The following is a 14,043-nucleotide window of genomic DNA, read 5'->3' as shown; positions in this document are numbered from 1 at the left end:
GGCGCTTATAGGTCTCCACTGATGTGTGGGTGGGACTACAGGGAACCATTGGGGCCTTGCTGGGGCCGTTATGGGTTGGGCTTGGCTGTGAGGGACAGGCTTGGCTATAATGGGATACGCTTGGCCGTTGAGCACCAGGTTAATGAGGGTTCAGCCCAGCCCTGCCCGTCCTTCCCCAGGAATGAGCCGGGGGATGCGGGGGGGTGCAGCTGCCGCTCCACCCTGGCTCTGGATGTGGGCTGCATCTCAGCTCCGTCCTCACAGTGGAAATAAAATTGATAAAATCGATGCTGGGAGCTGAGCCCTTTCCCTTCCCATCCTCATCTCCGTTCCCACCTGTATTTGCATTTCCCTTCCTACTCTTGTTCCCATCCCCATCCCCTTTCTTCTTCCTACCCCCGTTCTCCTTCCGTTCCACATCTTTATCCCCGTCCCCTTTCCCTTTCCCATCCCCGTTCCCTCTCCCATCCCCGTTCCCTTTCCCATCCCTGTTCCCATTAGTGTCTCCATTTCCACTCCCCTCCCTTTTACTATTCATGTCCCCATTCCCCCTTCCCATTCCCACCCTTGTTCCCACAGATGTCCCCATTCTCCTCTCCTCCAGGACACCGTGGCTGTTTCCCACGGTGGCCATGCTGTCACAGTGGGATTTGGAGGGGCCAGGAAGTGGAGGCTGAGCTGGGGGCCTGGAGCCTGCTTCTCCCACCCTCCTCCCCAATGCTGTAGCGAGGAGGAGGAGGAGGTCAGGCACATTCACACGGCCGGAGCACCCTGCCAGCTCCCAAATAGCTCCACGGGCCTTTGGAGAGCAGTTAAAAATAGCAGAGAGCTGGAAAACATGAGTGTATGTGTCCCCCCCACCCCCCACACTCTTTCTGGTTGAGGCAGGGGGCTGCTCAGCCCTGGGACCCCAGAGTGGGTGGCATTCCTGCACCTCTCAGGATGGGGGGGCGTCCCAGGGTGTCACAGTGGGTGTAGGGGTGCCACTCTTGGGTGACGTTGGAGCATTGATTTGGGGGTGCTGGAGGTCACCTCGTGTCTGTGGCCGTGCAGTTTGGCACGGGGGTGTGTAGGGAGGGGGGGTGGGGGGCTCAGTGCCGTGTGGGATGCAATGCCCAGCAGCGCAGCGCCCTGGCACAAAGCGCAATCACTGCAGCGGCTGAGGAGCGCCGGGCGCGGTCAGAGCGCAGCGCGGTGTCCCCGTGCGATGTCACAGCTCTGTGTCACTGTCACTGATGTGTGTTCCCTTCCACCCCCACCCCCCGTGCTGTGTCACCGCCCCGTGTCCCCAGGGGAGGGAGGGGGGGGGGCTGTGCTTAGCCGGGACCGCGAGGGCGGTGGGCGGACCGCAGCGGAGCGGTGCGGTGCGGTGCGGTGCGGTGCGGTGCGGGCATGGCGGGGCTGTCCCTCCCGGGGCTGTTCGTGCCGTGGCTCTGCCTGCAGCTGATGGGCACCGCAGCTTTCAACTTGGACGCTGCCAACACTCTGCTGAAGGACGGAACCCGGGGCAGCCTCTTCGGTTTCTCGGTGGCTTTACACCGGCAGCTCAGCCCCGAGCCGGCCAGCTGGTGAGCGGGACCCCCTTCCCCCCCTCCCCGGCTTATTAACGGGGAGCGCTGTACGGAGATGGGGTGGGATTTGGGGCTTTGTGGGGAACTGAAGGTGATCTCAGCAGTTTGCCTCCCCGCCCCATCGCCTGCGCGCAGTGCCCGGCGCGGAGATGCCCAACGCCCACCCGCGTGCCACGGGAGCCGCCGGCACCGGGGGTGGGGGGGCGGGGGGGGGCCGGAGCTGCAGCCGTGGGGTCCCACACCATGGCGTCCCTCAGCCGTGGGGTCCCGCACCTCGGGGTCCCGCACGCTGCCCGAACCCGGAGCGCCCCGGCTGTGGCTCCGGCGCGGTGTCACCGCCGCCCCAATCCGCCCGGCTCCGCTGCCGCCTCTCCGCATTCCTGGCGCCCGCCCCGGGGTTATTTTCGCTCCCGGTAGCGGAGTTCTTGGGCAGGTGCTTGGAGAGCTGCTGGCATCGAGTTGTGTGCCGGGAACTGAGCACGGCACCGGGAACTGAGCACGGCACCGGGCACAGCACCGGCACCAGGAACCGGGCACTGAGCGTGGCACAGGGCTCGGCACCAAACATGGCACCGTGTGCAGCATGGGCATGGCAGGGGCACCGGGCACAGCACCAGCACCAAGAACTGGGCATGGCATCGACCACTGAGCGCGGCAGTGGGATGGGAAGCAGGCACGGAAGCAGGCATAGCACCAGGCGTGGCAGCAGCATCAGGAACAGCATTGGACACAGCACCAACAGGGAGACTGCAGCACGGCACCGGGCACTGAGCGTGGCACTGAGCACTGCACTGGGCATGGTGCCTGCACTGGGCATGGCACAGGGCACTGAGCGTGGCACTGGGCTTGGTGCTGAGCACTGGATATGGCACCAGCACCAAGAATGGGGCGCAGCACCGGGCACTGCGCACCAGCACCCTCGTCCACCCCCATGGCAACCCCCCTTGGGGCTGTGCTCAGCCTCCTTAGTTGGTTCCTTGGCCTGGGCACCCTGGGCACTGCCCGGTGCTGGGGGCCGCTCCCATGTCTCTTTTTGCCTCCCTCCTTTTTTGGACATGTTGCTGCTGAGTTATTTTGAGTGAATTCCAGTTTATTTTTACCAGCTCAGCTCTCCTGGGGCTCCCTTTTGTCTCGAGGCCACCGGTCTCCAGGGAGAGGCATGGGGGTGCCTGGGTGCCCCATGGCCACGGGGTTCTGCCGCTGCTGTGCTCCTGCGGGTACAGTGAGGCACGTCCCAGCATTGTCCTCACGGGACCTGGGGGGGCTGCAGGGGGGTCAGGTTGGGGGATGGGATGTGCTGAGATCTGGGCTCTGCCATGCTGTGATCACAGCAGTTCTGCTGGGCTGGCACCAAGCTGGGCATGCATGCATGGTGCAGCCTGGCCAGCATGCCCCTCCCTCCACCTTCAGATCAGTGTGGGGGCCCAGGGACAGCTGTGAGGGGGTGGCAGGTCAATGGGGAGGATGCAAAGAGGAGGTCTGAGCGTGCAACGCCGGCAGCGTGCGTGCAATTCACACGCTTGTGCATGGCAGCGATCCTGGAGGGGGGGTTCCCTTGCCCTGAAATGGGGTTTCCCATCCCTGCAGGCTGCTGGTGGGAGCCCCCCAGGCGCCGGCGCTGCCCAGCCAAGCGGCCAACAGGACGGGGGGGCTCTTTGCTTGCCCGCTGACCCCCGAGCCCTCCGACTGCTGGCGGGTGCCCATTGATGAGGGAGGTGAGGGGGATATACAAGTGGGGGCTCGCAGCCCTATTGCGTGGGGCAGTGGGGCTGAAGAGGGGGTGGTGAGTGGGGGGAGGCACAGGAGTGATGCTGCCTATGTGTCCCCTTCAAAAAGTGGATCTGCAAAGAGAGAGCAAAGAGAACCAGTGGCTGGGGGTGAGCGTGAAGAGCCAGGGCGCTGGTGGCAAGATCGTGGTGAGCATGAGGGGGAGCGCTGTGGGGAGAGAAGGGGAAAGGGGGGTCCTGGAGCTGCATGATGTTGACCCCCCAGTGCTCAAACCCAGACCTGTGCCCATCGGTACGAAGCTCGGAACCGCGTGCAGCAGCCGCTGGAGACGAGGGATGTGATCGGGCGCTGCTTCGTGCTGAGCCAGGACCTCAGGGTGCACGACGAGCTGGATGGTGGAGAGTGGAAGTTCTGCGAGGGGCGGCCGCAGGGCCACGACCGCTTCGGGTTCTGCCAGCAGGGCTTGGCTGCAGCATTCAGCCCCGATCAGCACTACGTCCTCTTTGGGGCGCCCGGCACCTATAATTGGAAAGGTGGGTGTGGGGAGGCGTGGGGTGGATGGGTGTGCAAGAGGGTGGGTGTGCACAAGCATGGGTAGTGGGTGTGAGCATGTGAGTGCATGGAAGTGCCCTGTGTGCTCTGAGTGTGTGTGAGCTGCCTGCTGCGTGCACGTGGCTGCATTCATGCTGTGTGTGCGAGGTAAGGAGCTGTGTGCAGTGTGGGCACGGCTGTGTGCATGTGGGTGTGTGTGTGCAGGCAGAGATGCACACATCTGTGCTGCGTGTGAGCACAGAGGTGTGAGCAGGCTTTGCGAGCGCGGGTGTGTGCATGCATGTGAAGGCACACAAGCATTCACGCTGTGTGTGTGAGCAAAGGTGTGTGTGTGTGCGCCTTGTGAGCACGGCTGTGTACACGTGGGTAAGTGCATGCACACAGAGATGCACGCTCATGCTGCGTGTGAGCACAGAGGTGTGTGCATGCTGCGTGAGCTCACGGGGCTGCGTCCGTGTGTCCATGTGTCCATGCATGGCTGTGTCCATGTATCTGTGCATCGGGGTGCCCACGCAGGGGCATCTCCCGCACCCCACCTGCACCTCTCCGTGCACCCTTAGCCCATGTGCTCCCCAGGAGGGTCCCCCCAGACCCCTCTGACCCCTCCTCGGCTCCGCAGGGAACATGCGTGTGGAGCTGCTAAACCAGAGCTCCCTCGATCTCCTGCGTTACGACGACGGCCCCTATGAAGCTGGGGGCGAGAAGGACCAGGACCCCTCGCTCATCCCTGTGCCCGCCAACAGCTACTTCGGTACGGGCATGGCGGAGCCCGGCACGGCGTGGGGACCCCCAAGTCCCCCCTGCCCGGCTCCAGCCTGCCCCGTCTCATGCCCCAACTGACGCCCTCTCTCTTTCTCTCTCGGCCCCGACGTGGGTGCAGGTTTGTTGTTTGTGACAAACATTGATAGCTCAGATCCCGACCAGCTGGTGTACAAAAGCCCAGACCCCAACGAGAAGGTGCCCGGCGCAGCGGGCGATGTGCCCCAGAATAGCTACCTGGGTTCGTACGCGTGGCAGTGCCAAGCACGCCGCGTCCCCGTGTGCCACCCCACAGCCCTGTGTGTGTGTGTGTGTCCCCGTCTCCTCCCTCCCCCCTGTCTGTGCAGAGCAGAGTGGAGCAGGGCTGCAGCCCCAAGCGTGCGTGCAGATCTGTGCACGGTCGGGTACGCACACACTTCTCTTTGCACGCTTCTTGCTCTGCATGCACCTCATCCACATGCATGAACAGAGCACATCTCGTGCACACCCAGCCCCTTGCACACCCCACCACGCACACGCACTGCTGTGTACCACCCCACACCACACTTCATGCTTGGAAACATTTGGGTCCATTTTGTGCCTGTGCCCCGTCCGCACCCTTCCCCTCTGCCCTCCGTGTTGGTTCCCCTTGTCCCCATCTCTGTCCCTGTGGCTGTTCATGACCTTTCCATGTCCCGCTGCTGTGCTGGGGGCATGGCCAGGCTCGGGGTTGAGGTTGCCCTGGGGAGGGGGGGAGTCCCTGGGGTCCCACCTGTGCACTAAGCCTGGCCTGCCCCCCCCCCCCCCCCCCCCCCGCTCTCTGTGCTTTCCCCCCCTGTGATGTTTCTGCATGTGGGGTGCATCCTGCTGGGAGGCTTAGGGGGCTGGGGAAGGGGCTGGGCAAGGCTGTGCTGTGCTGCTGGGGGGATCAGGCACTGCTGCTGCTGATGGGGAATGCGGGGATTCTGCTGGGGGCTCTGCATCTGCAGCTGGGGAGGGTGAGACGGGTGCTCTGGGTCGAGCAGCTCTGTCCCCAAAATCTTCCCTTCCAGCCATGTGGGGAGGGGGCCATTCCTCGCTCACCCCTGCTTTCCCCTGCGCCAGAACTGGAGGTGAACCCCCACCCCCTAAAATGCAAGGAGCACAGAGCAGGGACACTGAGGCACAAGCGAGGCCCCCATCCCCATTTTCGCCCATCCAAACACCAGGGCAGACCCCACCTCGGGCAGACCTCACACCCGGCAGGCTGAGCAGAGAGAGAGAGACGGACAGATGGACGGATGGGAGGCACGGGGTGGGGGGGCTGCGGGGGTGGGGTGGGCACCGACTTCTCTCCCACCCCATTTACCCACAGGATTCTCAGTGGATTCGGGAGCGGGGCTGACGCGGCGCCGGGAGCTGAGCTTTGTCAGTGGGGCACCACGTGCCAACCACACGGGTGCTGTGGTCATCCTGCGCCGTGACAGCGCACACCGCCTGGTGCCCGAGGCTGTGCTGACCGGAGAGCAGCTCACATCTGCCTTTGGCTACGCACTGGCAGTGCTGGACCTCAACAGCGATGGGTGAGTGCAGTGCCGTGGAGCTTTGGTGCCGTGTTGTCTTGGTGCCATAGCACTGTGGTGCCACATTGCTTTGGTACCAGGGTACCTCAGTGCCAAAGTGTGTTGGTTCCATGGTGTCTTGGTGCCTTGACACCCTGGTACAGTGGTGCCATGGTGTGTCAGAGCCCTGGTGCCATGGTGTGTTGGTGCCATGGTGTGTCAGAGCTGTGGTGTGTTGGTGCCATGGTGCATCAGAGCCGTGGTGTCTTGGTAACACAATGCCTTGCTGCCTTGATGCCGCTGTGATTCGGTGCTGCTGTGCCATGCTGCTTTGATGCCGTGGTGCCACAGTGCTTTGGTGCCACGGTGCTACGGTACACCGGTGCCACCCAAGGGTGGTCCCAGAGGGTGATGCACGCACCGTGCCCACAGCTGGATGGACTTGGTGGTGGGGGCTCCCCACTTCTTCGAGCGCAAGGCTGAGATCGGGGGGGCTGCCTATGTCTACATCAACCCCGCGGGGCACTGGGATGCTGCCACCCCCCTGCGCCTCACCGGCACCCATGGCTCCATGTTTGGCATCGCCCTGGGCACCGCTGGTGACCTCAACCTGGATGGCTTTGAGGGTGAGGAGATGAGGGGGGGGAGAGGGAGGGCTCTGGTGTCCCACTTTGTGCTGCTGTGCCCTCCCTTCACTGCTCCTGCCCTCCCAGACCTGGCTGTGGGAGCCCCGTTTGACGGTGCTGGCAAGGTATACATCTACCATGGCAGCAAGTTGGGCATCGTGGTGAAACCGGCTCAGGTGGGTGGTATGAGGCGGGAGGGGGGGGGATTGGGGTGTCACCCATTGCTCCCCACTGTTCCCAGTGTCACGGCTGTCCTCATCCCCAGGTGCTGGATGGGGAAGGCGTGGGGGTGACAACTTTTGGGTACGCGCTCTCCGGGGGGGTTGATGTGGATGGGAACCTCTACCCCGACCTGCTCGTTGGCTCCCTGTCTGACACTGTGGTGCTGTACAGGTGAGTGCCCACTGTGGGCACCTGGCCCCAAACTGGCCACCCCCATCCCTGAGCATCCCCTCACTCTGAGCATCCCCCATTCCTGAGCATCCCCTCACTCTAACTCTAACCCACCCCCCGCCTCCAAGTATCCTCACCCCAAGGTCCCATCATCCCCTCTCCCCTGGTGCAATCCCTGACCCAGAGGTCCCCAGTTGCAGCCGGGGGTCCTCAGTTGCAGGGCGCAGGTGCTGAGGCAGTGACTGGGGGTCTGCCTCCCACCCAGCACTCCTATGCTCCCCCCACAGAGCTCGTCCAGTGGTCTACATCTCCCGGAACGTCTCCCTGCTCCCCGCCAACATCGACCTGGAGCAGAGCAACTGCCAGCACCAGGAGGGCATCTGGTGGGTGCCACCCATCCCTCAGCCCCACACTGCAGCTGGAGGAGTCAGCGCTCCCTTATCTCATCCCCCTACCTTCTCCCCATCCCACATCTCCACAGTGTGGATGTCCAAGCATGCTTCAGCTACACAGCCACCCCTGCCAGCTACAGCCCCCCCCTGGGTGAGCACACACAGGGATAGGGGACAGGGGTCCCTGGGTTGGCGGGGGGGACCCCAACACGGCCCCTTCCCTCTCCCACCAGTGCTGGAATACGTGTTTGATGCCGACACGGAGCGCCGACGGTTGGGTCACCCCCCCCGTGTCACCTTCCTGGGCCGTCGGCCCTCGGATCCTGAGCACCAGTTCTCCCACACCGTGGAGCTGCCCCAGCAGCACGCACGCACCTGCACCACTGCCACCTTCCAGCTCCAGGTGAGTGCCTGTTATCCCCATTGCCACCTTGTCCCACTCATCCTTGCCATTATCCCCATCTTATCCGCATCCCCATTGTCCCATCCCTATCCCTGTTCCCATTCCTATCCCGTTCCCATCCTGTCTCCATCCCCATCCTGCATCCCTCCTCACCTTTGCAGGACAGCATCCGTGACAAACTGCGCCCCATCGCCGTCACCCTTGCCTATGGCATCCAGGGGGCTGGGACACCACGGCGCAGTCGGAGTGCCACCCTGCCTCCCGTGCCCCCTGTGCTCAGCCCACAGCAACCCAGCAGCCACCGCACCGAGGTGAGGGGCCGGCTATAGGGCCGGCTATGGGGCCAGCTCCAGGCATTCCATCCAACGCTTGTCCCTTTGCAGGTGCACTTTCTGAAGCAGGGCTGCGGGGATGACAAGATCTGCCAGAGCAACCTGCAGCTGCGCTTCCAGTTCTGCACCCGCCTGGGAGACGCTGATTTCCTGCCCCTACCCAAGTGAGCGTTGTCCCCACACTGTCCCCATCCCACAAGGCACGGGGAGCTCACAGGGGCTGTCACAGGGGTGAGGATGGCACCGCTATCTTCGCCATGAGCGACCAGAAGGACGTGGCCCTGGAGATCCATGTCACCAACATGCCCTCGGACCCCACGGAGCCGCAGCGGGATGGGGATGATGCCCACGAGGCTGTGCTCACTGCCCGCTTCCCCCAGGAGCTGCCCTACTCCGCCGTGCGACCCTACGATGGCCGCACAGCACCGGGGGGGGTGGGGGAGGGGGGGGGGGGGCGGGGGTGAGGGGGGGGGGGGGTGATCCTGGGGTGTGAGGGGTTGGGATGGATGCAGGGCTACGGATGGATGGGAGGGTGGGGGGTACGGGGATGGGGCTGGTGCCGGGGGTGCTGGGTTCAGGGATGGGGCTGGTTCTGGAGGGCCTGGGTTTGGGGATGGGGCGATGAGGCTGGATCTGGGGGAACTGGGTTTTGGGATGGGGCTGGTTCTGGGGGTGCTGGGTTTGGGATGATGCTGTTTCTGGGAGTGCTGTATTTGGGGATGGGGCTGGTTTGGGAGGTCTGGGTTTTGAGATAGGGCTGGTTCTGGGGATGCTGGGTTTTAGGATGGGGCCGGTTTTGGGGGCACTGGGAATGGGCTGGTTCTGGGGGTCCCAGAGATGCTGGGGTTTGGACAGAGGGGGTTGCAGGAATTCTGGGAGATCTGCTCGGATTTGGGATGGGGTTGATCCTGGGGATCTCAGGCAAGCTGGGTTTTGTGATGAGGCCGGGTCTTGAGGTGCCAGTGTTTGGAATGGGGCTGGACCAAGGGGTCCCAGGGATGCTGTTTTTTTCCTGAGGGTTCCAGGATGCTGGGGTTTGTGGTGGAGCTGATTCTGGAGGGCTGGTGTTCGGGGGAGGGGAGGTCCTGGGGTTCTTGGGTTTCTGAGGTGTCTGGGTTTGGTATGAAGTTGGTACAGCACGTCCTGGAGATGCTGGGATTTGGGACAGGGCTGGTCTCTGGGATTCTGTGGTTCTGGTTTTGGGATAGGGTTGGTCCTGGCAGCCTCAGGGATGCCGTATTTTGGGACAAGGCTGGTTCTGGGGCGCAGAAGTTTGGGGTGGGGATGGGGCTGGTTCTGGGTATCCCAGGGATGCTGGGGTTTGGGATGAGGTTGGTCCTTGAGGGCTCAGGGTTGGCTGGGCTTCAGGACAGAGCAGGTTTCAGGGATTCTGGGGCTGCTTAGGGTCTGGGATGGGGCTGGTTCCAGGGGTCTCTGGGGTACTGGAGTTTGAGATGGCTCTCTGCCCCCAGGACAAGCCAGTGGTGTGCCTTGCCAACCAGAACGGCTCGCAGGTGGAGTGTGAGCTGGGGAACCCCATGAAACGTGGAGCCCAGGTGAGTGCGCCCCCCAAAACCTCTGTCCAACCCCCCCAGCTTTGACCCCAACCTTCACCCTGCGTCCTCCAGGTGCGCTTCTACCTTATCCTCAGCACTCTGGGCATCACCCTGCAGACCACCGACCTGGCAGTGGAGCTGGCCCTGTCCACGTGAGCCGCACTGGAGGGGGGGGGGAAAAAGGGGATTGAGAGGCTCTGTGATGCCCCCCACCCCAACTCCTTTGTTGTCCCCAGGATCAGCGAGCAGCCAACCCTGGAGCCGGTGGTGGCCCGGGCGCGTGTGGTCATCGAGCTGCCCCTCTCGGTGACGGGGTGAGTGGAAATGGGGTGGGGGGCTGCAATCCCCTCCCCTCCCAGGGCTGCACTGACCCTGCTGTCCCCGCAGCGTGGCGGTGCCTCCCCGGCTCTTCTTTGGGGGGACAGTGCGGGGTGAGAGCGCGGTGCGGCGCGAGAGCCAGGTGGGCAGCGCTGTGCTCTTCGAGGTGACGGTGAGTGGGGAGCGCCGGGGGGGCTCAGCCCCATATGAGCATCCTGTGGGGCTGGGGGATCGCAACCCCATGGATCCCTTGGTAATGCATCACCCTACAGGTGTCCAACCGGGGCCCGTCGCTGAAGACGTTAGGCTCAGCCTTCCTCAACCTGCTGTGGCCACACGAGCTCAGCAATGGGAAGTGGCTGCTTTACCCGCTGCAGCTGGAGCTGCTGGCTGCACCGGGACTGCAGACAGTGTGCAGCCCTGCTGCCAATCCCCTGCGCCTGGCGTTGGTATATGGGGGAGCTGAGGGTGGTGGGGATGGGGCTGGCAGGCAGCCCAACCCACGCGTGTCTTTATCATCCAGGAGCCACCGGGAGAGGCTGAGGTCACCGAGGAGCCTGCTGTGGAGTCCTGGTGGGTGCCAGCGCCCGCTGAAAGGAGGAGGAATGTCACGCTGGTGAGTGGGGCTGCAGTGCTGCCATCCCCGGGGTGCTCCCTTCCTAAGGTGCTCCCATCTCTGGGAGCACTGCTGGGATTCTCCCACTCTTAGGGTGTTCCCATCCCTGAGGCTTTCCCATCCCCGGTGTGCTCCTGTCCCTGGGGTGCTCCTACTGTTGTGGGATCTCCATTCCTAGGATTGGGTTCCTAGCAATCCCAGAGCTGGGATTTTCCCACTCTTGGGATATTTCTATCCCTGGTACACTCTCACTCTTGGATTTTTTTCCATCCCTGGGGTGCTGTCATTCCTAAGCTGCTCCCGTTGCTGGGATTCTCCCACTCTCGGGTATTTCCATCCTTGGCTTACTCTCACTTTTGGGATTTTCTCATTCCTGGGTCGTTCACTTTCCTGGGCTGCTCCCATTGCTGGGATTCGCCCATCTCTGGGCTTTTTTCCATCCCTGGGGTGCTCCAACTCCTGCGGTGTGCAGCCATGCTGTGACCCCCCCCCCCCCCAACCCCTCCATCCCACAGGACTGTGCCCAGGGCACTGCGCGCTGCATGGCATTCCGCTGCCCCCTCTACAGCTTCGAGCGCGCTGCTGTGCTGACTGCACGCGGGCGGCTCTGGAACAGCACCTTCCTGGAGGTAGGACAGAGACAGGGATGAATCTTTGGGGCCATGCAGGGCTTCACCCCATCCCACGCTCCATCCCACGCCCCACTGCTGCAGGAATACCTGGCCGTCACTTCGGTGGAGCTGATTGTGCGCGCCAGTGTCTCGGTGACCTCTTCCATCAAGAACCTGGTGCTGAAGGACGCTTCCACGCAGGTCTGGCCCTGTGCCCCATTCCTGTCCCCTACCCCCTCCCTGCAGCCCTCTGACCGGTGCTGCTGTCACCAGATCCCTGTCACCATCTACCTGGACCCCGGCGTGGCGGTGGCTGGCGGTGTGCCCTGGTGGGTCATCCTGCTGGCTGTGCTGGCCGGCATCCTGGTTCTGGCACTGCTGATCTTCATCCTCTGGAAGGTGAGCGATGGGGTGAGGTCAGGATATGTCCCCTCCCTGGCTGTCCTGTGCCATGCTGTGCCACCTGACCTGAGCTGTGCTCTGCTATTTTGGCCACGCTGTGCCCTGTGCCGTGCAGTGCCGTGCTGTGCCATCTCCGTTTTGCCATGCCATGTCATGCCACGCTTTTGGCCCACTACAGTGCCACGTCGTGCCACATTGTGCCGTGCAGCGCTGTGCCACGCTGTAGGATCACTGCGGTGCCAAGCCCCGTGGTGCCATGCCGTGCTGCCCCCCCCCCCAGCTGGCCGTGCCCTTCCTCACCTTCTCACTTCCCTCCTCAGTGCGGCTTCTTCAAGCGGAGCAGCCCAACCTCCCGCTACACTGCTAATTATTACCGGGCACGTCGGGGGCTGCAGCCCTCAGAGGTGGACAAACAGGCGCTGCAGGGCCAGCGGTAACACGGGGCTGCTCCCACCCCGGGCCGCCAGCAACCAGCACGGGTGTGCACGGGTGTGCTGCCTCCTGCACGCGTGTGTGAGGGCATGCAGTGTGCCCAGGCGGAGTGACAAGGGCTTGCAGGCTCTGCTTGCAGTTGTGCAAGGGTTTGCAGCAGTAGGGTGGGAAGAGGAGGGGTTTCAGCGTTGGGGATAGCAGGTTTGCGTTGCTGCTGTGTTGTTGTGCAAGGGTTTGCTGTGTGGTTGTGCAGGGGTTTGCAGTGCTGGTGCATGGGTGGGTGAGGGTTTGCAGTGCCAGTGTGTGGTTGTGCCAGGGTTTGCAGCGTCAGGGTGGATGGAGGAGGGTCTGCAGACTCAGGGCAGCAGGACGTGTGAGGGCTTGCAGTGTGTGGTGCACGGTTGCACCAGGGTTTGCAATGCCAAGCCAGGACGTGCAAGGATTTGCAGCACCAGCACTTGGATGTGCAAGGGCTGGTGCAGCACTAGTGTAAAGCGCTGCCCTGTGCCACAGAGGGACTGGTGGGCACAAAGCTGTGGGCAGATGGGGCCCATACCCAAACCCAGCTGGCCATGTGCTGCCTTATGGCCAAGCTGTGGCCCTGATGCCGTCGCCGTGGTGCTGACCCGCTGCTCCCCGCAGTTGGGCTTCTTCCGCCGGGCACGCTACGTGCCGCCGGCCGTGCCACAGTACCACGCTGTGAAGATCCCACGGGAGGAGAGGCAGCAGTTCCGCGAGGAGAAGATGGGCACCATCCAGAGGAAGGAATGGGCTGTGAACTGGAGCGAGCCCAGCGATGGGCACGTCACCCCCAGCTCAGCATAACCCCAGGGACACCGATCATGCTGCTGGACCGCAGGGGGCTGCTGCATGCGGGACCCCCCCTCTGCTGCTGGCCATGCCCTGAGGAAGGACCCTCTGGTGACATTTGGGGATGCACACATACGTGTTGCTGTGCACGCCCGCCCTGACCGGGCACACTCAGAATTGCTTGCAGTGGGACAGGACCGCAGGGACAGCTCGGCTTCAGGGCATGGCTCGTCCCCAAAGGGATGGCACAGCCCCACAGCTCAGCCCTACAGAGTCAACCCCATTGCATGGGGATGGCTCTGCCCCAAGAGGCTGGCTTGTCCCCAAAGGGCATAAGGACAACTCAGCCCTAAGGGATGGCCCTGCCCTATAAGCATGGCTCTGCACCAAGGTGGTGGCTTGTCCCAGAGGGTCAGCTCAGCTCCATTGAACAGGGCATGTCCCCTAGGGGATGGCACTTCTCCAAAGTGATGACTTTTCCTCAAAGGGTACAGAGACTCAGCCCTATAGGTACGGCCCCATCCTACGAGCACGGCTTTAACCCTAAGTGATGGCTCCTAAAGGGTCAGCTCAGCTCCACAGTACAAGGCTTGTCTCCAAGGTGCTGGCACGGCCACACAGGGCTGGCTTGCCCCTAAAGGGACAGATTGCCCCCACAAAGGACAGCTGTGCCCTACTGGGACAGCTCAACCCCCCAGGACCCTATGGGCCTGGCTCTGCCCTATTGGGCTGGCACATCCCTACGGCGCTGTCTGCTGTCGTATCCCCCAGGGACTCCTCAGCCCTAAACTGCTGCCTGTGCCCCCCTAGGAACAGCCCAGCCCCACGGCAGTGGCTCAGCCCCACAGGGACACCTCACCCCCCACGCAAGTGCCGCTCTTCCCAATAAAAGGAGAAGCCCCCACGGTGCCAGCCTCGTTTCTTGCAGCTCGGACACGATGGGCGCGGCCCTGAGGCCATTTCCGTGCGCGGGCGGGATCGTGGGTGCGGGGTCAACGGTGGCACTCCCTGCCCCGCCCCCT

General features: G+C 63.3%; 1 protein-coding gene across 11 annotated transcripts; it reads left to right on the top strand.

The window, feature by feature from the left end:
* Positions 1–1,348: 1,348 nt before the first annotated feature.
* Positions 1,349–13,928, top strand: ITGA7 (integrin subunit alpha 7). 11 transcript variants are annotated; one of them, XM_042894414.1, is made up of 26 exons: positions 1,349–1,568; positions 3,159–3,286; positions 3,408–3,487; positions 3,577–3,832; positions 4,471–4,602; positions 4,732–4,851; positions 5,944–6,151; positions 6,563–6,756; positions 6,844–6,932; positions 7,022–7,149; positions 7,437–7,532; positions 7,631–7,692; positions 7,775–7,944; positions 8,106–8,255; positions 8,328–8,440; positions 8,506–8,704; positions 9,749–9,832; positions 9,905–9,984; positions 10,069–10,146; positions 10,220–10,322; positions 10,423–10,599; positions 10,674–10,766; positions 11,282–11,395; positions 11,480–11,578; positions 11,651–11,776; positions 12,854–13,928. In XM_042894414.1, the coding sequence occupies exons 1-26, from the start codon at positions 1,393–1,395 to the stop codon at positions 13,034–13,036; spliced, it is 3,438 nt and encodes a 1,145-aa protein (XP_042750348.1). In that variant the 5' UTR covers positions 1,349–1,392; the 3' UTR covers positions 13,037–13,928. The 11 variants fall into 11 exon arrangements, with proteins under 11 accessions (XP_042750348.1, XP_042750349.1, XP_042750353.1 ...); XM_042894415.1 differs by lacking the exon at positions 12,854–13,928 and adding an exon at positions 12,100–12,847; XM_042894419.1 differs by lacking the exon at positions 4,471–4,602.
* Positions 13,929–14,043: the final 115 nt, after the last annotated feature.

The sequence above is a fragment of the Lagopus leucura genome, unplaced genomic scaffold (genome assembly GCF_019238085.1).
Source record: "Lagopus leucura isolate 7727_CA_CO unplaced genomic scaffold, USGS_WTPT01 229-6_obj-0_obj, whole genome shotgun sequence".
In the NCBI taxonomy this organism is placed as follows: domain Eukaryota; kingdom Metazoa; phylum Chordata; class Aves; order Galliformes; family Phasianidae; genus Lagopus; species Lagopus leucura.
The sequence above is the reverse complement of the archived record's forward strand: the minus strand, read 5'-3'. Positions and strand labels throughout refer to the sequence as shown.